The sequence below is a fragment of the Bolinopsis microptera genome, chromosome 4, assembly GCF_026151205.1.
Source record: "Bolinopsis microptera isolate Bmic1 chromosome 4, MBARI_Bmic_1.0, whole genome shotgun sequence".
NCBI lineage: Eukaryota > Metazoa > Ctenophora > Tentaculata > Lobata > Bolinopsidae > Bolinopsis > Bolinopsis microptera.
Genome location: NC_087075.1, coordinates 8239005 through 8253494, shown reverse-complemented (window position 1 = coordinate 8253494; position 14490 = coordinate 8239005). Strand labels below are relative to the sequence as shown.

The window sequence follows — 14490 nt, the reverse complement described above, 5'->3', positions numbered from 1 at the left end:
TAGAGGTTAGTGTGCTGAGCTTAGAGTTTGCGCTAGATAGAGGTTAGTGTGCTGAGCTTAGAGTTTGCGCTAGATAGAGGTTAGTGTGCTGAGCTTAGAGTTTGCGCTAGATAGAGGTTAGTGTGCTGAGCTTAGAGTTTGCGCTAGATAGAGGTTAGTGTGCTGAGCTTAGAGTTTGCGCTAGATAGAGGTTAGTGTGCTGAGCTTAGAGTTTGCGCTAGATAGAGGTTAGTGTGCTGAGCTTAGAGTTTGCGCTAGATAGAGGTTAGTGTGCTGAGCTTAGAGTTTGCGCTAGATAGAGGTTAGTGTGCTGAGCTTAGAGTTTGCGCTAGATAGAGGTTAGTGTGCTGAGCTTAGAGTTTGCGCTAGATAGAGGTTAGTGTGCTGAGCTTAGAGTTTGCGCTAGATAGAGGTTATTGTTTTGTTAGAGTTTCATTCTTTGTGAGGCTTATAGCTGTGTTTTTGCTTTTTCCAAATCCGGAGCGCCAACATGATATAAATACACATTATTACACAATCTTAGTTTCTTTGAATACTTGGGCAGCTCCAGGTTTCTTGTATTAGTATTTTGGAACATCTATAAAATCTTAATGAATTTATTTAGATATATCTAAATTCATACTATCATAATCAGCATGATATTGTAGGTTCAGCGAACTGTTCTTGTTGTGAAGGAGGAATGGAATCTACTCACGCTAAGGAATCGTGTGACTACTGCCCTGAGAATGAGGTATTTCTATCACGTGACCTGTCGCCGTGTTACATTGGCTTGTTACTCAATTTATTGTACTTGTTGTTGTTAAATTAATTAATCAAATTTTTTAGAGAAATCTTATCAGTTGTTAGATTAATCTAATTATCTAACTAATTAATTAATTAACTAATTATCGTATTATCAGGTGTCAGGAGGGTGTGAGATGTGTAGGAGTTGTAGCGATGATGTGGAGTGTCCATGTCTTGCGGAGGAAAGACCTTGTTCGCCTGGTTAGTTAACAGTGTTGCTATACTAACCAACCAACTAATGTGCTACCATGGTAACTAACTAACTAACGTGTTGCCATGATAACTAACTAACTAACGTGTTACCATGGTAACTAACTAACGTGTTACCATGGTAACTAACTAACGTGTTACCATGGTAACTAACTAATATGTTACCATGGTAACTAACTAACTAAGGTGTTGCCATGGTTACTAACTAACTAAGGTGTTGCCATGGTAACTAAATATTGTGTTGGCAACACGTTAGTTAGTTAGTTACCATCACATTAGTTAGTTACCATGGTAACTAACTAACGTGTTTTTAACGGCCAGGTAGCGCAGTTGGTTAGAACGCCTGTCTTACAATCGTTAGGTTGCGAGTTCGAAACCCACTGACTGCCTGGTCGTGGGGTGAGCGTCGTCGACGTTCAGCTAAGGATCATGAGTGGTCTATGCAGCCCCCCGGTCTACTCAGCCGAATACTCGAGAAATCGGGTGTGAGGGTTAAATGAGGAGCTGCACATTGCAGCAAAGTCTCGGACGAAGAAAGTATGGTACACACTACCTTAACCGTCACTGGCCAAAAAGATCCTTCGGCTTCCTGTAATTGGCTGGTTGCACTTGTGTAACATTGTGGCTGTTGGAATACACCGAAGTAAAATAAGTGTCTAGATAAAAAAAAAAAAAAACGTGTTACCATGGTAACTAACTAACGTGTTACCATGGTAACTAACTAACGTGTTACCATGGTAACTAACTAATATGTTACCATGGTAACTAACTAACTAACGTGTTACCATGGTAACTAACTAATATGTTGCCATGGTAACTAACTAACGTGTTACCATGGTAACTAACTACTTAACTAACGTGTTACCATGGTAACTAACTAACGTGTTACCATGGTAACTAACTAATGTGTTGCCAAGGTAACTAACTAATATGTTGCCATGGTAACTAACTAACGTGTTACCATGGTAACTAACTAACTAACGTGTTGCCATGGTAACCTTACAATACCACTCCTACAGGTGTCCAGTGTGTAAACCTGCCTGATAACAAGTACAAATGTCTCTCTTGTCCAGCTGGATTTGAGGACAGTGAGGGGGGCTGTGTGGATATAGACGAGTGTGAGAGGTTCTCACCCTGTTTTGCGGAACTCAATGTTACTTGTACTAATACTGTGAGTATCAGGCTAACACGTGACGTCATCACTCATCTTGCTATCACGTGACGTTATCATTAACTTTTTTAAGGTTTTGAGACTTTGGGAAAATTGATTTTTTGCTATGGTAACCATCTTATCGGTTCTATATTAACTACTGTGTTGCTATAGTAACCACTATATTGCTATTGTAACCACTCTGTTGCCATGGTAACTAGTGCAAGTGTGTTACGATGGTCACTTCAACTACTTTGCTGCTATGATAACTATCCAAGGTTCCAGGTTTCAAGTGTGACTCCTGTCCTACTGGCTACACTGGCAATGCTCCCCAAGGCATAGGGGAACCAGATGATAAACAACATTGTACTGGTTAGTTAGTGTTAAATTTTACACAGCAGATACAGTGTTATCTTAGAATGCGAAAAATGCCTTTAGATTTACAGGGAGATATTTTGTGAATTACGCTGGTGATGATTGTAAAAACCTTAAAAATTAACAAATGTGTTCAGTGTTTTCTATCTTATGTATGGGTAATAGGTTCTTTGAATCTTCGATTTATCCTTGTCAAATGATTTGTTATTACAAATCATTGTGAAATATATTGAAACTGATAATATGAAGAAAGCTGTGTATCTGACACGTGACACTACTGTTCAGATATTGACGAATGTGCCACTGATAACGGTAACTGTGATATTAACTCGGAGTGTATCAACCAGCCTGGTTACCACTAGTAAGTCACGACTTACCTGTAGCTGCTGTTAGTTACCTGTAGCTGCTGTTAGTTACCTGTAGCTGCTGTTAGTTACCTGTAGCTGCTGTTAGTTACCTGTAGCTGCTGTTAGTTACCTGTAGCTGCTGTTAGTTACCTGTAGCTGCTGTTAGTTACCTGTAGCTGCTGTTAGTTACCTGTAGCTGCTGTTAGTTACCTGTAGCTGCTGTTAGTTTACATTTATTTGTCTGTAAAGATAATCTAAACCACGGTAATATTAATAATACAAGTTTCAATTTATTCCTCTGGGTAATCTTTACTAACCAAATGTTGGAGGCGCTGAATTTTTCCAAATTTAATGATAAACTTACCGAAATTTCAGTAATTTTATCATCAGCTGGTTAGCGAGTTCTACAAAGGTGGGAACAAAATTCGTAGTCCAATAGTATAGTTCTACATTGTACAAATCACTCATATTCCCACCCATTCCCACAACCGTTAAATTAAAGTAAGAAGTCAAGACTGGCTGAGATACCCTACTGGATAGTCTCAACTATTAGTCTGGATAGTCTCAACTATTAGTCTGGATAGTCTCAACTATTAGTCTGGATAGTCTCAACTATTAGTCTGGATAGTCTCAACTATTAGTCTGGATAGTCTCAACTATTAGTCTGCTGAGTTAACATCCTTAACCGATATATATGACATATTATATGAGAGGGGGATTTGGTATTAGAATACCAGACTGGTATTTAGAAAAATATGTGGTATTTAAATACTTAACTCTTTGTGGTGAATATGACGTCACCATGATACCACGTGACGTCACTAATCCTTTTCAGCTGCGGATACTGTTTTGGTCAGTACGTTGGTAACGGTACTATCCCTTGTAAGTCAGGTGACTACTGTGAATCAGGACAGAACACGTGCGACACTAATGCTAAGTGTACTGTCACAGGTTAGTGTACAAACACCACGTGACGTCACCAAAACACCACGTGACCTATGTGCCTCTATTTACTGCCCGGACTTTCGATTTGTTGGGCCTATTTCCATTCGCCTTAGCCCTTATTACTGCGAAGTCCTCAAACATCACGTGACGTCACCAAACATCACGTGACGTCACCAAATACCATGTGACGTCATCAAACACGTGACTGTATGACTATTCCTCAGGTCCGGCTGGGTTTGTTTGCGAGTGCAACATACTATACGCTGGTAACGGTACCGCATGCGGTATTGACACAGACGGGGATGGTTACCCGGATAACAGTCAGAACTGTCAGGGACCTACTTGTATTGCAGACAATTGTGCTTATTATCCTAACACTGATCAGGTACTTCCTCAAACACAAGGAAATGTTAAAGTGTAAACTCTAAAAATTACCATTTAATTCCTTCTAACACAAGGAAATGTCTTAGTAGTTGGTTACGTTGAGGGGTAGCAAGTACTTTTCTAACGGAGGGGGATGAGGTAGCGATTTAAATTCATGCAATAGGAATGGAATTGTTATCTTTAAGTATAACTAGCTTAAAGCTTCTACTACATGTACTGCATGATTAATCAGTTGCGCTTCATGCGTTTCCAGAAGCATCTCAATCTTTGGATTTTTCCATTATTTTCCAAACGAAAATAATGCTGACCTGCTGTCTTTTTCTGCTCAACCGAAAAAAGGAAAGTTTGGCAGATCCACAAAACGTGACTCTTACAATAATACGTTGGAATAATTTTTCTTGGCTGACCAATCTTAGGTTGAAATGATCTGAGTTGATCAATGTTGATCTTACTTCGCCAAGTCAATCCAAGAGGTAATTATCCTCACCTGGCTACAAGCCTCAGTGTTCTGAATTCTTCTATACTTTATTAGTGACGCATAAATTACGTTTTCTTGTAACTAAACCCCGATTTTCAGCTCAACATTTCTGTTACCATGGCTACCATACTAATGATTATTGCCTAACCTTATCAAGACATATCACATTTTCAAGTCAGATGTTGTGGCCATGTCTTGGGGCTTCAAGACTTGTGAAGTGGTTAAAATGAATCGAACAGTTGTGGGGTATTACACACATGAAAAGATGACAGAAAGTTATGATCTACGAAATCATGCGACAGGGACGTGTAACGACAAATTCAGATAGATTGAAATTGACTTCAGATTCTAGAGAACTGTTGAAACTATTGAGATGATTTCTAGATTCGTCTTTTGGGATCTTTTGAATTGAAATTGGTACCGGGAAATTATAATATTGACCTGATCAAGCGTTAAGAAATGAGAATTGAAATAATTGAGGTGCACGTAAAATGGCTCAAATATTATCCTAAAAGGCCGACTTCAATTAGTTCCTTATTTTTTCTCATGCATAAATGATTAGAAAAGTCTGATCTCCAAGTCGATATCCTCTAAAAACACTGATAATATAGGGCACTAACATCTGTCATATCTATATTATATACAATTTTAGGAGGATAAATTTAGAGAGGTAATCGTAATCGAATGCGTTATAATAATGCCTACATGATATAATAATTAATAACACAGAAATTACAGTTATCATTGTTTTATTTAGCGGGACTAGTAATATCATAACACCAGTTAGAGGACATGTTCTATCTCGTTAGCACCTCAAACCACGTGACAGGACCATGGCAACACGTGACAGGATCTTGACAATCCACGAGGCACTCTAAACTGATAACCCGATCAATTTCTCTGATCCTCATTTCATTAATCAATTCCCATTGTTTGTAATGTCATAACAATTGAGCATGTAAGAACTGAGCGATCCTCTTAAAGTTTTCCTGAAGGTTTACAGAGGATTGTGATGTGTATTTCATGCTGTGTTTCTACAGTGAGTGGGTTATAAGGTTACCAGCCTAGCACCACTTTATCATGTAGAGGAAATATCTGGGTCCAGGTTTGGGTGGTTTTTTGGATTTTTTCAACAAATTTAGAAGATAAAATGAGAAGTTTAAGAGGATGATGGGTTGAAATAGAATACTAAAATATTAAATTGAGCGAACATAATCAATAATTATGCTGATTAACGAGATTTTAAAAGATTTCTAAAAAAATGAAGCAGACGAATGTACATGTGAAATCAATAAATAAAACACGTGACATGAGTCATAACATGTGACATGAGTCATCACCATGACAACCCCCAGGAAGATCTAGACAATGACGGTCTGGGAGACGAGTGTGACAGTGATATAGATGAGGATCTGAGTATAAACGAGAAGGACTGGTGCCCGTACGATCCTGACATAGCATCTGATAAGGGAAACAAAGCAGATACGGATAATGATGGCTGGTTAAACGACTGTGATAACTGTCCTAGTGAGTTTTACAATCCGTGTAGTATAGTGCATTTTTAGTTGGAAAGTGAAATAACCGTTAGAATAACAAATCAGTGGTTGAGATCACAAAAAACTACACCTTTTCGGCTCCTGTAATTGTTGCAATTAACCACCTACTTCAAATCTTCCTCCCTGTCCACTAATATTATATAAAGCTAAATCCCTATTATCTATATAATTATTTCCTCATTTATGTTATCTCTCATCCAGCTAAGAAGAACGTGGATCAGTATGACAAGAATTCAAACGATGTGGGTGATAAGTGTGACACGTGTGATAACGGGAGCTCTGATCCTGACTGCTTTGTTGATGTGTTGCCTGCTTGTACAGGTACATTACATGTGTTGCCTGCTTGTACAGGTACATTACATGTGTTGCCTGCTTGTACAGGTACATTACATCCATTATAGGGTGGTTAGAAATATGCTAATAATTATGGTAGGAGAACCCTACTGTGGTAACATCCATAGCTCTACACTCTACAGTCACTGGTTCTCATTACCATGATAAAGTGATAATAAAACCCTTGTTTTTGTGGTAACAAAGCCCTACAAATAGTATTATATAATATGGTTGTATTCTATGGTAACTGTAGAAATTGTTGAAAATACGCTAGATACCTCTATAGCTTAATATGTTCTATTTTCGATTTAAATAAGTTTAAATATGTTAGCGACAAGAGAAACGCTATTTAATATCGGCTGATAATGGTACAATATATACAGGGTGGGCCAAAAGTCAGTGTGCAAACGTTGGGTCTTATACCTCCGCTGAGTTTTATATTTGAGAGCTGTTGCTTTGCAGATGGCATACTGTACTTACTGGTTCGAGGATTCCGTCGTCAAAATTTGAAAATTCGAATATTTTAGACCACGCCCATTCAATATTAAAACACCTATATTGTTTTCTCTGAAAATCCTGAACGCCTAATTTTTTTAGAGACGGTAGATTATCAAATGTTGCATATGATCTGAAAAAATGAGGCAAAACGGATTAGAAATGACGAAGTTAACAAGCATTTTGTGTATCTCGTTAACAAATTGACTGGGTGATTATGTGACACCGTGACACGACACCTTAATTGGGCACCCTTAACAATTCCCATAATGTTTAACGGGGTAGTTAACGGGGTCACCTTATCACGTGATTAGGTAAACCAATCACCTAATCACACGTAATGAACAAGCTTGTTATGCTTCATATCTCGGTCATCTGAGAAGCTAGAACTCTCATTCTTTCAGGGCAAACGTAATTCGAATGGCCAAACACAATTCAATAACATTTAGCTTGATCCGATTATCCAAACTATCAAAAAAATGTGAAAATGAACCTCCATTTGAAAAAAATGAACGCGAATATTTTTCGAGTTGACAAATTCCTCGAACCAGTGGTGGTACTAAGTCATACCAGAAGGAAGTATTTCAATTGGGCACTCAGTGACTGAGCTATTAAGGCCAACGTTTGCACACTGACTTTTGGCCCACCCTGTATATTATAGCACTCTGAGAGCCATGACTTTGTGCGGGGTTCTATAATGATATGACTTGTTCACTGTTCTGCTAAACGTTATTTCTTTATTACTTCCGTTTAATTTGGCAAGTATTATCCCTGGACAAAGGTATCCTGGATATTGTTCGTGCCCAAATTCAGCTCCATCTGTACTCTGTACTCTGTAGTCTGTATGGCTTTTGTCCACTTTCCACTCAGCCGAGATATGATGGTTTGTTGCATAATATCATCATATGATTATATTAACATTCCTTTTGTCAACAGATCGGGTACAGGTACTGGTCAAGGATATTTTGGGCACTTTCAAAAACATCTGTCACAAAAAAAAGTTAAAATTTGTCAAAAATCAGTTTTTTTGGCATAATTTGGTGCATAATTTTTGGAACGGGATGATAAAAACAGCAGTATTTTTGGTGACATTTATATGGACTGTATTTAGCGACAAGAGAAACGCTATTTAATATCGGGGGATAATGGTACAATTATAGATATAATATAATAGCATTCTGAGAGTGGCGGCATGAATCTGTACGAGGTCTGATTCTATAAAGACAGCATGGTTTGTTGCATAATTTTGTTGCATAATTCTGCCAGATTTATTAATAGATCATATTTGAGTATTTGTCATATTATAAAACAGCAGTATTTTTGGTGCAATTTATATGGACTGTATTTTCCCCCGATCCATGGCTTTTTTAGTTGCACTTTCCATTCCATTCATTCCGTGAAATAATATTTGACAAAAGTCGAGTAGCTCAAGATTCTACTGTACAATTTTCTTCAAACTTCCCAGATAGTAATATGGGTATACGACTTATGATATGTGCGAGTTTGGGTGAATTTCTATATACAAAATTTGATAGATATTCTGTTGAAACACAAGAAAATATTTCTAAATTGGTTTTTACTTATACGTTACAGAAGGAATTAATTTAATGTAGTTTGAAGAGTTCTCACTGTCGTCTGTCCTCACGTCCATCAATGGCGTTTCTCTTGTCGCTAATATACCTCCAATCTCCATAGTCCATAATATTATATTGTAATAACTCGTAGTAAGTTATTTTGCGCATTTTTGAAGATTTCTTCAACAGCTTCTCCTTTTCTAAACTACGTCCGTAAAATCTGGCCACTTAATTTCGAATTATATTGCTTTTAACTGAAATTCCGAGGCTGTTAAAAACCGTCTGTATAACCGATAAGCAGTATAGATTACAACAATAATACCTTTTAAGGTGAACCTTAAAGTTTAAGTATTACATTTACACGTTCTTTTAAAATATAATCTAACTTCAAAGTTATTAGTCAGGACCGTTTAAAGTTATTAATTCTACAATATAATCTAACTTCAAAGTTATTAGTCAGGACCGTTTAAAGTTATTAATCAGACCCGTTTAATGTTTTGGTTCAGCGTTGTGTTATAAAACAAGCGGAGATTGTGGTGATACTGCTTACTTGGGTTGCTTAATAATAGTTCGGGTTAACATTACTTAATATTGAGGACAAATTACAGGTAAACCTCAATATTTGGCGCGCGATATCTCAAAAACAAAAGGTCAGATTTCGGTCCGGTTTTTTTCGTCTCCATCAGCTCTCATTTTTACCTTCCCCTCGCTCTGGCCTTAATATACGTTTTTGTGTCGAGATATTCCTTTAGACTTTTAGAGTAGTTGTTCTAATGATTAGAAATTTACATAGATACTGGAACATTTCTTCGTAAATTGTAAATGATAAATTTCTTGAAAGAAAATGTTTCATAACGAAATATGAAAACCACTGTAATATGTAAATTAGTGGCTCGCAATTAATGATTCATCATCAGTAGAGTTTCGCGGATCACATTTTAATCATGTGACATAATAATAATATTTAATAATTAATAATGCTAAAATCGAGCCATACCAGCCAAATGAGACATGATTTTCTTTCCAGACAGATCAAAATAGCAGGAAACTAGTCATTAATTTGCTGACGAAAAATGACATCCTGTCAAATAATTGTTTTGTACTTAAGTTAAATTCCGTTGATCAATGATTGACAAAACGCACTTCTAGTTCCAGATTTTGTACTTAAGCTTAATTCCGTTAATTTGTTATCGAAAAAATCACTTCTAGTTCCACAGTATTTAAAACTTTAAAACCTCTCCCGGTTCTTTTGCGATAGTCAAAACGCGACAACTAGCGCTGGATGGCGACAACTAGCTGATGATTGTAGGTTTATAACCTACCAGTACCAGTACCAAGACGCACACAGAGCTGGAATTAAGGATTTGAAACAAATAATTTCAATTTTACGAGTATCACCCGTTAAGCTGACAGTACATGTGATATCGCAAATATATTGCGCTGGCTAGCGTCAGCTGACGATTAATAATAATATCGTAAATATACATATATATTTGATTTTGGAATTGGGTATATTTCGCTAGTCAGCACTAACCATACCAGCGCTAGCTATTGATTTATAATAGCTGTCCATTAATAATATTGCAAATATTTTATTTTGATACATTGCGCTGGCGCTGGTCAGCGCTAGCCAGCGCTAGCTGACCATTATATTAACTAGCAGGAACCCGTATAATATATGATATAACTCTAAACGGTGTCAAGACTCAAGAGACCAAAATAATTATTACCTATTTAATTCGCGTTTTTGACACCACTTGGGGGTCCAAATTTTGGGCTCTAAAATCACTAATTCTTGGCCAATTTTTTATTTTTTCATGCTGAATTGGAGGCCATTAAAGCATTTGACCCAGTCAAAAAAGTTTCAGATGTATATCTTTTACGGTTTTTGCGGAAATTCGCTTTAAAGTTGATGCCGTGGTGTCAGTAAAATGGCACAGATAAATATATATATATCGTCTCGCTTTATATATAGTAAGATATCACAAATATATAAATATTTGATTTTGGTATATTGCGCAGACGTAAGTCAGTATTTAAAGCACTTCACTGCTGAAAGTGGAAGAACGTTTGGATGCTGATGATGATCTCTATGCTACTAAGATTCTGAGCTTTATTCTCTTGCATAATAATATACGTTAGTCCAGCTTTAAGTTTAATCTAATCGAGGACCGGTCTCACAGACGCATAAAATCGTAGCATCCGACATAGAGATAGTTTTGCTCAATGCTCACCACTTGCACTGTCGATCAAAAGCTGTCCGGGGCACAAATACTCAAGGGTTATTTCCCAACCGCTCCCACTTCAAATGCACCTTCTCTCTTACGTGACTATAATCACGTGACTATAATATGATGATGGCACTCCTTGGTTGGGGGGTACTTCAAAGGAAAAAGTTGTGGTCTAATAGAGTCAACTACCGGGACCGGCCAACTTCTCTGGGGACCAATAGTTACCTTTTTGAGTTGCTCTTCCCCTTTGAGTTCTCTGGGATATAAACTCTTCGACTTTGCTGTCTCGTACTCAGTTGCATGTTGTGCTGAGTGACAACCTTTTTCTTTGTTGAAAAATTTGATTTTTGGCAACAAAATTTTATGAGAGTTATTTGATACGATTTAAGTTTGAAGTTTTATTTCGCTGAAACGCCATATTCTTAAATAGCTCGGTACCTGACACCATTCTCTAAATTCCTCTACACTATGGAACAGTCGGTACAAGCCTGGAGTGGGTTACGAAGCTGCCTCGCTCATCTTCTCGATCATTCCTTTGTGATATCAGCTGACGACTGAGGGATTAGTCGTCTTAGTATTGTCTTTCACAGGTCTTTTATTGAGTTGCATATCCAAATCGATCGGATGACATAAACATTTCTTCTTCTTATTTTCTTGGCACTTTCTCAAATGCAATATTTTGCACATCTGTTCAAACCCTGTCTTTGAGTATGGTAGACAGCAGCTTGTAGAGCTTACCAAGTGACAGTTTGCTGCTACTTAATTTTAAATTCCTTGACAAGGTGTTCATGTCGTAATGAAATGTGGAAATTCTGGTTTTAAAAGTTTAAATAAACCATTAGACACTAAGTATTCAAATGATTCCTCACCATTTTTTTTCGTTCTCCAACCCATATTATACATAGCTAGCTCCATTGGCATGGAGGCTGCTGTTTAAGTATAGAATGAGCCATTTATAGCCTATTGCCAATATTAAGCAATCGAAGCGATTACCCCCAGCAGTAACTGTAAGGTAACGTCTCATGGAACTCATATGTTACTTCTCAATTGTGTTGGTGCAACTTCTCTAGTTCATGTGTACCTCTTGTTGCGACATACATTTTTGCCGCATCTTAATCTCTTGACGGAGCGAATGTTCCTGTTTCGTTCCATACCTTCCTTTATCACCATAATTCTAGTATCTTCGTATGATAATGCCAATGTAAATATAATGTCTACTCCAGTCCAGACTCATCGTACAAAAGGCCGGCAATCCTTATAATTTAGATGATAAGATTAAGATTCCTGATTTTAAATCACAATAATTTTTGCAAGAGATATTTTGACAGATTGCTATGAGCTTGATGTAGTCAATATGAGCCATGATCTTTTATCATGATGGTTGTTATTCAATTTATTTTCTGCTTGCAGTTTAACGTGTTGCATGTGTACATGGTTAGGATCGTTACTTGATTATGGTATTGGGAACACAATGAACATTGACCAATTTCAGGGCAATAGGACAATGGCAACATCTTGAGCAGAGGCCTTAAACACAGAAGCCTTTGTTCGTGAGAACAAGACATTGTACCGATGTCGGCAGACTAAATTGCTTCGCTGAGTTTTTCGTGATAAAGGTTATGGGTGATTGTGAGCTGTGCGGGTTGTTTTGTCCTTGTATGGCTTCCTGGCAGAGTGTCCTCAAGGAGATTAGCGACTCAGTTTCCTATCATGCACTGCATAAGCTTATCCTGGTGTATGAAATATTGGGCACTGTCTGTGTGCGGGCCAGATTACCTCTCAGACATAATCCAGTTTATTTAGATTGGGCTCAAGCTCTTGATTCACATGCTTCTTCCTGATAAATAACACTGCACTTGATGCAGCAGATGTGTTCATGTAAAGTGATTGCCTCCGGAATTAGAGCCATTCTGCAGTGGATCTCAGCTATCAGATAGAAAACAATTAATCAAAGAAATAATATAGCTGATCGCTTCTTTATAAATAAATTTACGGATGTTAGAAACTGTATCGTGAACAGTGAACACCCTGTATAAGCTTTCTAAGCTACTTAGTGCTGTTACTTAATCCCCCGGTTTCCCACAAATTCATAGAATTAGATATTATTAGGACGGGTCAGGATCTTCTCAGCAAGCTAACATTTTTAAAAGAAAATCTTAGACAGAACGTGATTAAGTGATTGCCCGGCGCCCGCGGAAGTAGTTTAAACTGATCTTAACTTATCTTAACTGATCAGCTGAAGGATTCCAGATGTCATTAAATAAGCCTCATAACTATGTAGTATGTATTGATGTCATTACTCATTAAATCGTTCGGCAATCCCTCGATTATTAATGTAGACGTTTATTTCGTATATTAATTAAATTGCAACAAGAATTGTAGCTGCTATTGTTGGTCTATGAAAGGCCGCTATATTTCCCATCCCAGGCTTTAGAGTTCAATTCTATCTAGGTGATAGTGACCAAATATCAAACAGTGATACGGTATCAGTACCAGTAGCATTCGTTAAGTTTGATATTGACCAACAACATACGTAGTAACATACGTTCACGCAATTAATCAATGGATAAGATAGCATTAATTTCCTTGGACACCACGAAGCTTCAATCTTGTGTTTCAGTTGATGTAGCTAGTTCCACATTTCCAGTCTTATCTTCCAGTTTTAACTTCCAGTCTTAACTTCCAGTCTTAACTTCCAGTCTTAACTTCCAGTCTTAACTTCCAGTCTTAACTTCCAGTCTTAACTTCCAGTCTTAACTTCCAGTCTTAACTTCCAGTCTTAACTTCCAGTCTTAACTTCCAGTCTTAACTTCCAGTCTTAACTTCCAGTCTTAACTTCCAGTCTTAACTTCCAGTCTTAACTTCCAGTCTTAACTTTCAGTCTTAACTTCCAGTTGTATTTAAAATGGATTTCGGAGATGTTGAATATGATTTTACGTTAAACTACTTGATTTATGCCAAGATTTGCGCTGGAAGATAAACGATTCCACTCAGACTGTCAAATGACTTATACAAGTTCATAGCTCTATTAAACAAAATTATGATATAAATATTCAAAATTTAAATACATTTTAGAACTCTTTTGGCAACCATAAACGATTCCATCCATCCATAAACGATTCCATCCATCCAAACAATCATGTTTAAATTTTCAACATGATTGTTCGTTTTATTTGAACATACAGAATTTGTGTTACATAGTTAGATTGTTCAGACGACGCAACAGCATTGCAGTGCCGCCCATATTTTGGTTTTAAGCCGCCGCTTTTAAACACGGCCATTCAATTCTGCTATATAATACGAAGCGAGAAGCACTTGGCCTTTTCTTTGCAGTCTTTCCCATATATAACGTAAGCCAGCATAGAAGGGGGTTGGAAAAGTTTACGTTAATATTATTTCAACACTTTAGTAGCTTTGTGCGAAGAGAGCAGCTATTTATATTATAGAGGAAGGGGTCTAAAATGGTCGAAATCCTACCTACGTGACGAATATAATGTACTCAGTACTTTTTGTACCACGCTTTTCTTCGTTCGATCTTGCGTTCGAGTTACAGTGTAACTCGACTGAAATCTAGGCAGCAAAACAAAACATTTTATTAATGGAATTCTGATCACTTTCATCACAGTATC

General features: G+C 37.3%; 1 protein-coding gene across 1 annotated transcript in view; it reads left to right on the top strand.

Annotated features, from left to right (window-relative positions):
- The first annotated feature begins 651 nt into the window (after window positions 1–651).
- LOC134814014 (cartilage oligomeric matrix protein-like) overlaps window positions 652–14490 on the top strand; it is a 61982-nt gene continuing 48143 nt past the window's right edge. Inside the window, exons 1-9 of the mRNA XM_063821976.1 lie at window positions 652–730; window positions 900–984; window positions 2013–2164; window positions 2422–2515; window positions 2804–2879; window positions 3701–3816; window positions 4035–4195; window positions 6028–6199; window positions 6430–6549. Of these exons, the coding sequence (XP_063678046.1) occupies window positions 680–730; window positions 900–984; window positions 2013–2164; window positions 2422–2515; window positions 2804–2879; window positions 3701–3816; window positions 4035–4195; window positions 6028–6199; window positions 6430–6549 (1027 nt within the window). The 5' untranslated portion in view covers window positions 652–679. The remainder of the gene's footprint in view (window positions 731–899; window positions 985–2012; window positions 2165–2421; window positions 2516–2803; window positions 2880–3700; window positions 3817–4034; window positions 4196–6027; window positions 6200–6429; window positions 6550–14490) is intronic.